Below are 12,737 nucleotides of genomic sequence, written 5' to 3'. Positions count from 1 at the left end.
CCTCCAAGCAGCACATTACTTTTCCCTAGGGCTGTGAGACCCATGCTTTTCCTGATTGTCTCAATATTTCTTTCTAAATCTGGGACTTACTTTTATCTGAGCCTTTGCCTTTATTTTTACTGTACATCAAACATTGTTCAGAGAGGTTTCTTTTCTGAAATTCAAGAAAACCTATTACAATTTAGAGGAGATGTTATCATCCAGCCAGATTTTGTGATTTCAGACAAGATGATGTTGGCAGTCCAGAGATTCACTGTTTTACATAAAGTGATTGCCTATGGTTTATGATGTCTGTAACTGGTGAAGAAAGAAGCTAGAGATAAGAAAGGCAAGTGCAAAAGGTTTAATTGATCTCATTTTATTATATTCATATCTTCAGAGTCCCATATTAATATTCCAAGTGGTCTGTATGAAGTTGCAGACTTGGAATAGATTCCTTTTCTCACAAACTGCATCAAAGAAAAGAAGTAAAACCATTTTCTGTCACAGACTTATTTCTAAAACTCTGGATTTTGGATGACTTTTGGATTCATATCTTTTCTCCCTCAGCAAAAAGAAGAAATCAGGCCACAGATGCTGAAATCCCTCATCACCTGAAGGCAATGTCTAAGACATTGCTTTTTCCAACATACAAGGGAATGAAAATAAATCAATAAATCACTCTCTGAAACTCTAACAGAGCTAACATCCATTCTGGAGGAGAAAAGCTACCCAGGTGCACAGAAATATCAAAGTGCTGCCTGGAGGCACTGACAGACAGTCTGTGTCTAAGTGAAGGTGGTGGCAAGCTTGCTCATCCCTCCTACCAACAAGCCCCAGCAAGATGCTCCCAGCCAGACACAGCCTGAGGAGGAGAGCTCTGCCATCCCTCCCTGAACCAACAGGAGCTGAGGCAGTAGTAAAACAGCAACAATTATGTGTACTGGAAAGCCTGTCTAAGAAAAATGGGACAGGATCCTGAAGATATCCATCTGCAGTGGGATATTTTTATTAAGCAAGACATTTATTCATGGAAAGTAAGTTGTGCTGAAGCCTAGAAGTGGAGTTTGAATGGGAAAAACCCACCCAGAAATACACTTTAGGCACAGCATAAACCAGAGCACACCAGATCACAAGCTCAGGTCTGCACTGGGAGCACATGAAGGATTTTTCTCAGTTTTCTGAAGTCCTTAACTAATGTTCATCAAGCTGATATGAGCTAGCACTGCACCAAAGGACACAATCCAGGTCTTCTGCTCCTAGTTAGCTGCACTCACCTTGTGCCAGTTCCTCCCCTGGAACAGCATGGTGAAATAAATCAGATTAAAAACTAATCTGGGAAGGGAAACAAAAATATTCATTGGCTTCCTGCTATAGTTCATGGTGGGGCCACATAGATGCATCTGCTGGCAGATGGGAGAAGGATGTTAGGAAGAATAAGATTTTCTTTTTTAGAAGTGGGGCTGGTCATAAAACTGCAGTATTGCAAATTTCAGAATAAACCTATTCATTTCATTTTGCCAAGCAAAATAAGAATTTATTTAGAAACATGGAATTGTTTAGGCTGGAAAAAACCCTTAAGAACATTGAGTCCAACCATTAACCCAGGACTAAACCATGTCCCCAGGTGTTACACCTACTTGACTTTTAAATACCTCCAGGGATGGTGACTCCACTACTTCCCTGGAGAACCTCTTCCACTGCTTGACAATCCTTTCAGTGAAGAATTTTTTCTTACTATCCAATCTAAACCTCCCCTGGTGAAACGTGAGGCTGTCTCCTCTTATTCTATTCCTTGTTACCCAGGAGAAGAGACAAATCCCCACCTGGCTAAGATGCCTTGGAATGGCTACCTAGAACAGAGGCTAGACAGTGTTAGAAAATAAAGTAGGTATTTATTAAAGGCCCTCAATAGATACAGTTTGGGCAGTGCAAAAGCCTCACGGAAGCTACACCCAAGATGGACGACGGTCACAAATTTTTCAGACAGATATATGTTTGGTCTATTTGCATATCAGGAGTTAATTGTCCAATTACAGCTTCAGGTAATGAAGTCATATTCCCCCAGTTTGCTTCCCCCAATTCACTTTTGTTTTTGCTTTTTGGGCCTGAGGCCGAGGCTGTCCTTGGCTGTCCGGCCTGGAGGGATCGTTTTGTCTGACCAAAATGTGAAGGGATCTTACTAACACCCTAAATGGAGTTGAGTTATACACTAGTGCAGTACAGGACCTGAAAAATATAAAAGCTAGAAACTTAAGGCATCATCCTTTCAGGGAGTTGTAGAGATGATAAGATTCCAACTCAGACTGCTTTCCTCCGGGCTAAACACTTCCAGCTCCCTCAGCCACTACTCAAAGAACTCATGATAAAGCCTCTTAATCAGCTTTGATGACCTTCTTTGGACATGCAACATTTAAATTATGTGAAGATTACACAGTGCCAGAACAGAGCTGTAGTTATGATCTGGGAAAACAATCACGTCTGCATGATCTGTGGGGAAACTGAGGGACAACCAGCAGCCACAGCTCATCCGCAGAGTTCAAAGCTGCCTGCCAGACACCAGCTCTGGAACCATTTCTCTCTAAGCTGGTGATGACTGGACCAAGTGGAAAATCAGATCTGAGAGTTTCATAAATTTTATTTGAAAATAAAAAGTTATGTAAGAGAAAAATAATATCTGAATATATCTGCTGTGCTTCCTGGAGCCAAAAGATACCAGACAGTTCTTCAACTAAATGGCAGAAGATCACCACTAAACAAACATTTTGTCTCCTCACATCCATGAAAACTCTTTTTTTTTTTTTTCTTTAGTTTCAAGTAAAGGATAAATCAGTTGGAAATTCTGTCACAGACCTTTCATGCCTTCACAGGAAACTGCAATTAGCCAGCAAATGTGATGATGAAAGGATGAGTGATCCTGTCATCTGTAACATGAGTGATTGCTGGAAGATGAAAATGTTACAGAGTTTGAGAAAATCACAACAACTGCTGTGGGAGTGCAACATCAAAAAGCAGCAGGACATATCAGAGGTGACATCAGCTGGGTCACTGCCCAGCTGCAGCTTTTTAAAAAGCAGCAGTTGTCTGCTGAGCTTTTAACAGACTTCCAAAGCCATCTGTAAGACACTAGATTTTCAAGTGATGGTCAAATTCTTAATACCTGCATGTAATCTGGACATCTTCTTAAGCAGCAAAATGTGCATTATACCCTTAGGTGTTGATATGTTCCAATATTTCAGTATTTTTGTGAGATTTGACTGTACTGATAAGTCTGTTAGGAAGTGTCAATCAAGATATGGCAATTCAGATACCTTTGTCATGGTCTCTGTGCATGAGGTATTTTTAACACTAAAGGCCAAAAAGAAACAGCTTGCTGTTCTTCTGTGAATATATCATGAACCTGGGCAAAGACAACCTCAAAAATAGACATTTCTGAAGCTTTCAGACTATCCTTTTGATGGATGTTCAAGGTGTTGCTTTGAAGGCTGGAAGCCCTTCATCATCAGTAACAGAATAGTGGTAGCATATGTCTTATATTTTATGCACTTCATACACTACCCAAAGGCAACAAAGATGTGTAAAAATAGAAATATAAATGTTGTGAATCATCTGGATATGTGACTGCTTTTGATACCTTATCACAGAACTCACCAAATCAACTGAAATCAATGGCAAACCATTGGTACCAACCCATTATTGAAACAATTCAGCCTCATCTCCTTCTGTTTGCAAAGTAGCTGAGATTCATGTCATGACAGTCATTCAATCTAGCATATTTTTAAATATTCCATAGCTGCCTGTTGTTACCCCTACAGCATATAAGCAGGAACTGTATTTAGGAAGCATGTAGCATCTCTGGAATTTTTAGCAGAACGCATCTCTGTATATTTCATGTGAAAACATCACCCATTCTTGCCAGTCAACTATAATCCAAAACGTAATGGAGATGTGTGACAAAAATATCTCCCCCTGCCACAATGTCCTACTGAGCAGACATGGGTTTTTTTTGATTATGCTATGCTTACTTCCACGAGATCAAATGAGAGCTAAAATGCTATTAATGCCCTCGATGACATCTTCTTAGCAATAAATTCAGTCAAATATAGCAAGATGGAATGACAGAGTCTAGGCCAGATGTCCAGGAAGGCCTGAGACAAGCGGTTCTGAACAGCTGCTGGCATGAAATCCAGGATTTGCAACACTTCACAACCCTTCACATTTCAGTAGCAGCACCAGGACTGGAGGACTCATCAGTGGTCAGTAAAAGAAAACTTCCTCCCATTTCCACCCTTTGATTCATGTGTCTCCCTGGAGCTTACACAGGATTATGTCTATTAAAACCAGAGCCTGGCTGTGGCAATATATGCTTTTGTCTCAGAATGTGCACAAAATAAACAGCGGCTTGGCATGAGCCCTGGTCACGTTTTCCACCTACCGCGTGGTTTGTATGTTCATGTTTTATGCAGAGCTGTCAATAAAACACTGAAAGTTAACTGCAACAGCTGTTAAAAGTTTGATCTTCTAAACGTGTAGAAGGCCTAGCCATCACAGTGAACTTCTCTCCCATTCCTACTGCATTAACAGGGAATTTAAAAGTGGTACATGCACAAAAAAATCACTTGGTCCTGTTCCCCATCTCCATTCTCTCACCCCCCCAAAACAGTTCTACCTCACACATGCAGGTAACAAAAAATTTAACTGATCTCTAACAGAATATTTCTGCTGGAGGTGCTCTCATTACCTCATCCTCCATTTCAGCAATATTTTCATGTTTTTTTAGACCTGATCTAGACATCATGCATCTTGAAAGCTTTCTGCATGCAAAGCAATATATTAAATAAGTATGATAACACTGATTCTGCCAAAGAGCACTTTCCCTGTTTTAAATGTAGGAAGAAAAAACTGTAGGGAAGACTCTGGGTTTGTGTATTTAAGGGTGAAGAGTTACAGGGCAGGAGAGAGAAATTACAGTCAGTGGTGAGAAGTGGGACTATGAGAGAGGAGTAGCCCTGCAGACACCAGTACAGAAGGAGGCTCAGGAGGTGCTCCAGGTGCCAGAGCAGAGATTCCCCTGCAGCCCCTGCACAGCCCATGGAGAGGCAGCTGTGCCCCTGCAGCCCAGGGGGGTCCATGGGGGAGCAGAGATCCCCCTGCAGCCCCTGCAGGACCCCACACAGGAGCAGGTGGATGCCTGAAGGAGCTTGTGACCCAGCCCATGCTGGAGAAAACTCCCAGCTGGACCTGTGGACACATGTAGGGAGAAGCTGATGCCAGAGCAGGGGAAGAGTGTGAGGAGTCCTCCCCCCAGGAGGAAGGAGCAGCAGAGATGTGTGCTGAACTGAGCACAGCCCCCATTTCTCACTGAGCTTACCAGTGCAGGTAGAAGCAAACACCTTGGAGAGTTACTGTCATCCAGGATGAAGGATGCTCCCAGTGATCCTTTGCAATCGAAGGAGAAGTGTTATGCTGGCCTGTGTGGACACAGGATGGGCTCAGAAAGCCACAGACAGATGGTATTATACTCTGACAGGCAGGTAAAAGATTTTTTAAAGCAGGCGACAAATTATGTCCCAGGTACAAAGCAGAGTAAACACTTGCTTTGGAAAAGGAAAGTAATAGAATTGCAAAGGAAAAACACATTTTTGGTGTTCAGCAGCTGCAACAGGAAGTTGTTTGAGTTGGTCAAATGTGCCAATTAGAAGGGTTTATAATTTTCTACAAGAGTCCAGTTGTGTGTATGATTAAATAAGATTTTTGCAGGAAAAAACAAGCTCCTTCCATCTGCATAGCTTACAATTATTATTCCCCATGGCTTCCATTTGTATTGGTATTACACCCTCCATTACCCATTTATGTTTAGGCTGAAAAAGCAGAAACATCTTGATATTGTTGGGTAATGTCAACTAGACTCTGCCTGCTTGCACTTGTCACTCTTTAAGGACCCTTAAGGACTCTATAAGCCCGGAGTTTTTTTCTTACAAAGGGAGGTCTCAGAAAGCAATAACAGATCTTCACAACATCAGCTACGAGGCCTGTTCACAGTAATCACAACACACACTGCAAAAAGCAGCAAAACCAGGCAGCTTTCATGTAGTCACTAAGAACAAGAGAGTGATTTGTCAGTGGTTGAAGAACAGGCTGTGTGATTGGTGTTCCTATTAAAGTGCTGGGAGATAGCAGCCACAATGCCATTCCCATCCTCTTCATCAAGGAGCTGGAAAATCAGGGTCATTTATGCAGTGCAAATCCCCCCCACTTTTCTCCATTAAAAGTCATTCAAAACATCAATAATGCTTATGCTGTTGGCAGCCAGAGCACTAGAGAACACCAGCTGTCAGTGGAGTTGAGATGCTGAAAGGCAGAAAAGCACAAACATCCCTTTGCTTCCTTAAGGATCATTCCCAGCAGTACCCAGAGCATTCTCTTCACAATACAGTGCCAGAAAATAAGAGGGAAAAGGGTTCTATACAAAGTAAACCAAAATCTGGGTATAAATAAGACATCACTATTCATTTTCAGTAGTCCAGATTATTATAAAGTAATTGAACCATATCAGAGCCAAAAGAGAATTCATGGTTTACTCTGGAAGCTGACCTATAGTTAATACTGATTTGCCATAAAAACCCATCACATCTCCTCTAGTAAAATCATAGAATCATAACATCAGAGAATAGTTTGGGTTGGAAGGGCCCTGCCATAAGCAGTACTCCACTAGATCAGGTTGCTCAAAGCTGCACCCAACCTGGCCTTGAACAGTGATCTCTTACAGAGAGGAACTGAGTAGGAGACATGAAAATAAAGTATAAGCACGAAAGAAAACAATCACAGTTTTTCATATCTATATGCTAACTGAACCTATTCTAATTCTGCAGAAAGGAAAGCTCTACTTACTCTCACAGAGACGCCTCCTCAGCTTCCCCCGAATTTTATCGATGGCGTTGTAATCAGAGACATGAAACACGTGAGCAGACTTGGGCTCTGAAGCAATCTCATCAAGTTCCTCTTTTAAGGCTTCTCCAACACCCACAGCAAAAATCCTAATACCAGCCTGATGGGCTGCAGTGGCTGGATCTAAGACAAAATCCTGGCTCCTTCCATCAGTCAAAAGGATAGCCACTTTTTTAACAGTTCGATCACTAAGTCTCCCACCAGCTTCTGTGGAAAAACTGTAGGTGGTGATGTACCTGAGAGCATCTCCAGTGTTTGTGTTACCACCATAATACTGAATCTTTCGTGCAGCCTCTTTGATCTCCTCACGGGTTTTGTACTTTCCCAGGTCGAACTCTGTGCTCGGTCGATCGCTGTATCGCACCACCCCTACACGGGTTTTGTCTGGGCCAATCTCAAAGGTTTCCACCAAATTAGACACCCACTGACGAACTTTCTCAAAATCTTCTTTTCCGACACTGGAGGAGGTGTCCAAGAGGAAGACAAGGTCGTAGTGAACACTCTTGCAACCTGCACGAGTGGCAGAAAACATTGTTAAGGGGAGATGAATGCAGAGGACCAGACATACCAAATATTCCCTCAACACAGCTCCCTAGTGAGCAATTGGGAGGAGGCAGCAAACCCTCTCCCTGTCCTGCAGAGGAAGAGCAGATTCCCAGCCCTTTTTCCTTGTGATTCACCTCATCAGTTTCCAGATATCTACAGAGCAGCACAGACTTAGCTTTGAAATGCAAACCCTTTCCATTTCTCTGCTTCTAACTACTTCTGCTGAATCCTTCAGCTACATCCCCTACATGTACATGAAGAAGTTTTTCTCTGACTTCATTGCAGTGCCTTTGCTCAGGCAGTGCTCTGAAATGACCTGGACAGATCAAAAGCCCTGTCCTGACCTTGCCTATGCCAGTCCTGACCCTGAGTAATGAAGCTTTCATGTCCCCTCTTGCATTAATGTTATGATTCATTTATGCTTAGCTAGAAGCGGTTCTTTTGCTCAGCATGATATGTTGATGTAGCAGGTCTATAACAAGAGTATTTCAAATTTGAGGCCTTCTACCACTGCCTATTAACTAAAGGATGACTTACTGAATTTTGAAATGTGTTCCTCAACAACAAAGGGCAGCTGCCTTGTAAGGGAAAAGTTCACTTATCCCCACAACCATCCCTTTGCCTCCAACCATGATATTTGCAATGTGAGGCCTGTATAATCCAAAACACAAGGCTATTTTAATTGCAACTTGCTTGCCTTATATCAATCCAGACTGGTTGCATATTTGTCAGACACTTGCCAAAAAAAAGTAGATCTCTCAGGAGATGTTTTTTAGCTGTTTCTGCATACATGCAAGTCAGGAAGCAGTAGGTCCATATAAATGCCACTGATGCCCAAGAGTTGTTAACATAATGCCCCAACTGGACAAAATGTGTATATATATGCTTCTATTTATTTAAACCAATATTATAGACCACAGAGTTTTAAGACTGAAAGCTGCTCTACAAAGTCAGTTTGGTCATGGCTGCTTCTCCAGAAGTTCTTGTCTCACCTTGTCTCAAAAAGTACAACTTCATGTTTGACCAGTGGTTAAGTTACATATTTCCTACTGAATTCCAGCACTTGAACCTACAGGAAAGTTACAAAATATTCTCTCACACTCAGATTTTGACACAAATTAGCTCTGGCTCTTTTGCTCATCCCAGGGTTGTGACCCTTCCCCGAATGGAAGAATTCCATAACAGCCCATGGCTCAGGAAAGGAGGAAGTGGATAGCTCAGCTACTCAGAGAAGATTTGCCTTCAGAAAAGAGTAAGAGTATTATAAAAGAGTAGGTCAGTGCTCAAGGCATTGCATGATGACCATGAGCGTGATTGAATGCACATCTGGCACGTGATGAGAAATGAGCATCACAAGCTGCTGTGTTGACATCTGTAGCAGAGCACATCCCAGTACATCCCAGGGGCTGCAGGGCCTGTGGGAACCACTTCTGCACACAGGATTGGGATCACACTGGGACCAGCCCGTCCAAATGGGATCTCTTTGGAAACAACCTGTTGTGGTTTTAACCCCAGCTGGCAACTAAGCACCACACAGCCCCTCCCTCACTGCCCTCAGCAGGACTGGGGGAAGAGAATTGGAAAGGTGAAAGGTGGAAATCTCATGGGTTGAGAGAAGAAAGTTCAAAAAATAAAAATCAAAATCAAAAATAAATAAAACCCAAGAAAGAGGAGTAACGCAAATGAGAACAGTTGCTCACCACTGACTGACTTACAGTCTCCAGGCAGGAATCTCCAGCTAAGTGTCCCTCCGCAGCTTTAATTCTGAGCATGATATAGTTTGGGATATCCCTTTGGTCAGTTGGGGGCAGCTGTCCCAATTTTGTCCCCTCCCAGTTTCTTGTGCTTCCCAGCCTCCTGGCTGCTGGGAGGAGGTATAAAAAAGGCCTTGGCTCGGTGTGAGCTCTGCTCAGCAGTAACAAAAACATCCCTGTGTCATCAACACTGTTTCCAGCACAAATCCAAAGCACAGTCCCAGAGCAGCTACTGGGAGGAAAATTAAATGTATCCCAGCCAAAACCTGCATGTGGAACTGTGTTCTGTAATGGCATTTTGTGAGTGAGGGAGTGCTTGTCTCTAACTCCAGAACAAGAAAGGTCTGTCAAAAAAAACTCTATCGAAGGCAATCTGAGAGTGGAGATGATGATTTATACCATTTTGTATTATGGCATGCAAGTTACATCTGTGTATATCAGTTGGGCTCTCAGTTGTGGTTCTGCTTGATTTTTGGAGAATATAAAAGGTAAAAATATTAACAGGAAAAAAGGTAAGAAAGAAGCTTACACTTCCCCACCTCACCTCCTTCATAAATTCATTATTATATTAATCTATTCTGGCTGAAAGAATGTTAATTAGGTGAGACTAACTAGAGAGCAACACCCACAAGACCTTCCTGTTACTTATTTTTATGACTCTCAGCAGGTGAGACAACAGCAATTTCAAAACAAACAGAACAGACAGAATGAATCCTGTCTGTGTTCAAGGGCAATGAGCCTTAAAACAAGGGGGAGTTAAGGTTTAAAAAATGATGCCTATTCAAGGCAGTATTGCCGGGAGGAAAAACATGGTCTTTCAGGGTCTTTTTTTTTTTGGCATTGGTGATTCTTTGCTTACAGACCTGGTGGCAGTGAGATGAAATGCTGCAGAAATGCTTTTAGTAAACATTAATCTGCATTTTCAGCACTCTAATGTCCACTGCTTGATAAAATTGATTGTTTTCCAAGAATGTCATAACAGTACTTTTTTCTGGCAGAAACAATTCAGTTCATGTAAAGGGAATATGGGAAATAACTCATAGAAAGCAAAATTTCAGTTTTGTAATTGCAGAAATGCTCTCTGGGAATATGATTCAAAGAGTTGTGTTCATCAACTCAGACACTGAACCAACTGTTTTGCAATATTTCCTTTAAAAATAGTTCACAAACAAGCCATAAGCTCAGAATTATTTAAAGTAAGCACAGAAAGAACATATAAATGGCTTCACTATATTCTGCCTGTGACAGGTCCAGAAAGAGAAAAAAAAAAAAAAAAAAACTTGAGATTTTACTTTGTTTGGTTATTAAGTTTTTATTTCTGGTAAACTTCACCCAAAAAAACCCCATAGATCACATAAGAAAGTTGTAAAACAGCTATTCCTTAAACTGAAAAAGTCTAAAAAAGCCTTTCCTTTCTTATAAATTACCCAACCCCACAGAATAGCAGCTTTCCTAGAAAAAGAGACAGAAAACCTCCATCTCAAAATGCCTTTGGACTCTTATAAAAAAATTGTGTGGGTCTACAACCATTTTTAATTTGAGGTGTGGCATCACTGATGTCAGATAATTCTTCTTGCTGCCACACAAAAGGCAATGTGTTGCTGTCAAGGATCCCTATAAGAACAGTACCTCAGCTACACCATCCTCTAATGTACTCAGTTGCCTTTGGGGGAGTGTTCATGAGCCGTGGCCAAAAACTGTGCCAGAGACCATGCTAATAACTAGACAGTAGAGAAACATAGAATCCTAGAGTCATTTAGGTTGGAAAAGACCTTTAAGATCATGAAGTTCAACCATTTGCCCAACATAGTTAAGTCCATCACTAAACCATGTCCCTAAGCACTACATCAACACATCCTTCAAATATCTTGAATCAAGGGAGGGTATGAACAGTACCCTGGCCCTGTTTAGCTCACAGGAAAGTCACAGCCAGGCAGAAGATTCACCAGGTCTCATCTGACACCCACAGGAGGCGATGGAAGAAGTGATTTCTATCACTGCCAGCCAGTGTGGGGTAGATGGAGCACATCCAGAGCAAGCTGTGGCGAGCTGCTCCTCTTGCTGTGGGTAGCTGAGCTAATCTTTCTAAGCCTGCAGCAGAGCGAAAGATGCCAAGTAAATCACAGCCTTGACCCCTGAGCTTTCTCCATCCCTTAGGTCTGTTTTACAGATTTCCAGCAGTAAATGTCTTGGGTTGTTTTCAGATTTCCTCCTAGAACTGATGGCTCCCCAGCCTTGAGGGAGCCCAGCAGCTCCAGGGCGTGAGGCAGTGAACGGAATGCGTACCTGCTCTTTGTGCCTCGGTTCTCTCCCTGCTGAGCACCAACGTGAGAAGAACCAAGAGATGGGGCACACGGCATCTCCCCACCATGGATGTGTCCATAGCTCCTCTCTCACATCAGCTCGTCTTTCCTCCGGGGTGCGAAGCTTGCTAGAAATCCAACCCGCAGCCTAGAAGGGGAAATAAAGAGCAAGTGTTATCTCACAGCAACACAAACTGCAGTAATGATGCAAGTCATGAGAGCAACGTTTTGGAGAGTCGCCTCTTCTGCCTGTCATTTTACTTGACTAGACATAAACTGCTCAGACAAAGAGGCAGGAGTTCACCTACTTTTCAAAAGCTATACTTGTTCACTGGCTCTATTCACTGTGAAGCAGCTGAATGGAAACAGGAGAGAGATTACCAGATTATTATACTTTAATTGAGCCCACTGCCAACTACACAATCAGCGCACTGGAGTGGAAACCATTCCTGACCTGGCCCTCCCACGCATTCATCATTAGGAGATACACAACGCAGAGCCCAGATACAAGCCACTATAAATCACACACACAACCCGTTGCCACTTCACCCATCACTGCTTTCAGTTCTGGAGCCCCAAAAATGACAAATGCTAAAAATACACCCCTGTTGTCATGCATGTATTTGTTGCCATCAGTCCTTCCCTGCAGGAGTAAACTCAGCTGTTTCAAAACATGTCTTTCTATTATTTAGCTTAAAGATTTACAAAAGCTCAGGGTTATCTTCAATATAAGGTCTTTGGTTTGGGTTGACTTTGAATGGAGTCACTGAAGTCAGAAGGTATTGTAAGAAGCCAGGCAAAGTGGCTGAGCTGTAAAAAGTTAAGCTGTATTTTCTAACACTGGATCGACACTCTAAAAAAGAAATCTGTTATGGCTCTTGTTTTATTATTTTTTATTATATCATAAAGTCATTGCTGTTTGATCTACTGCTTGCACACCCAGAAGGTAGAAACCAGCTTCCACTCTGCAGCTCTCACTGCCTGAGGCAGTGAGGCCTGAGTTTTTCCCAACTTCTGATTCCTTTTTTTCCTTTTTAAGGATTCTAATGATTTCTTTGTCTATTTTCTTGGGGAAGTTCTTCCTTCTCAGTCTTTTAACATGCACGTCTGCTTCTCAGTGGTGATAGCTGGGTAGAAGTCATGAAGGGGACACTGTCTGATGTAGTTCATTGCTGCAGAGTCAATTATGCCTTCTAGGGTATTTCTT

At 42.2% G+C, this 12,737-nt stretch overlaps 1 protein-coding gene across 2 annotated transcripts in view; it reads right to left on the bottom strand.

The window, feature by feature from the left end:
- Positions 1–12,737, bottom strand: part of COL22A1 (collagen type XXII alpha 1 chain) — a 224,222-nt gene that overhangs the window by 186,262 nt on the left and 25,223 nt on the right. For both annotated transcript variants that reach the window (XM_068180318.1, XM_068180320.1), the window contains exons 2-3: positions 11,514–11,678; positions 6,871–7,437 (exon numbers count right to left, since the gene is read on the bottom strand). In XM_068180318.1, coding sequence (XP_068036419.1) covers positions 6,871–7,437; positions 11,514–11,610 — 664 coding nt within the window. In that variant the 5' untranslated portion in view covers positions 11,611–11,678. The remainder of the gene's footprint in view (positions 1–6,870; positions 7,438–11,513; positions 11,679–12,737) is intronic.

Source organism: Anomalospiza imberbis, chromosome 1 (genome assembly GCF_031753505.1).
Source record: "Anomalospiza imberbis isolate Cuckoo-Finch-1a 21T00152 chromosome 1, ASM3175350v1, whole genome shotgun sequence".
Lineage (NCBI taxonomy): Eukaryota > Metazoa > Chordata > Aves > Passeriformes > Viduidae > Anomalospiza > Anomalospiza imberbis.
This window is presented reverse-complemented; position numbering and strand designations above follow the sequence as displayed.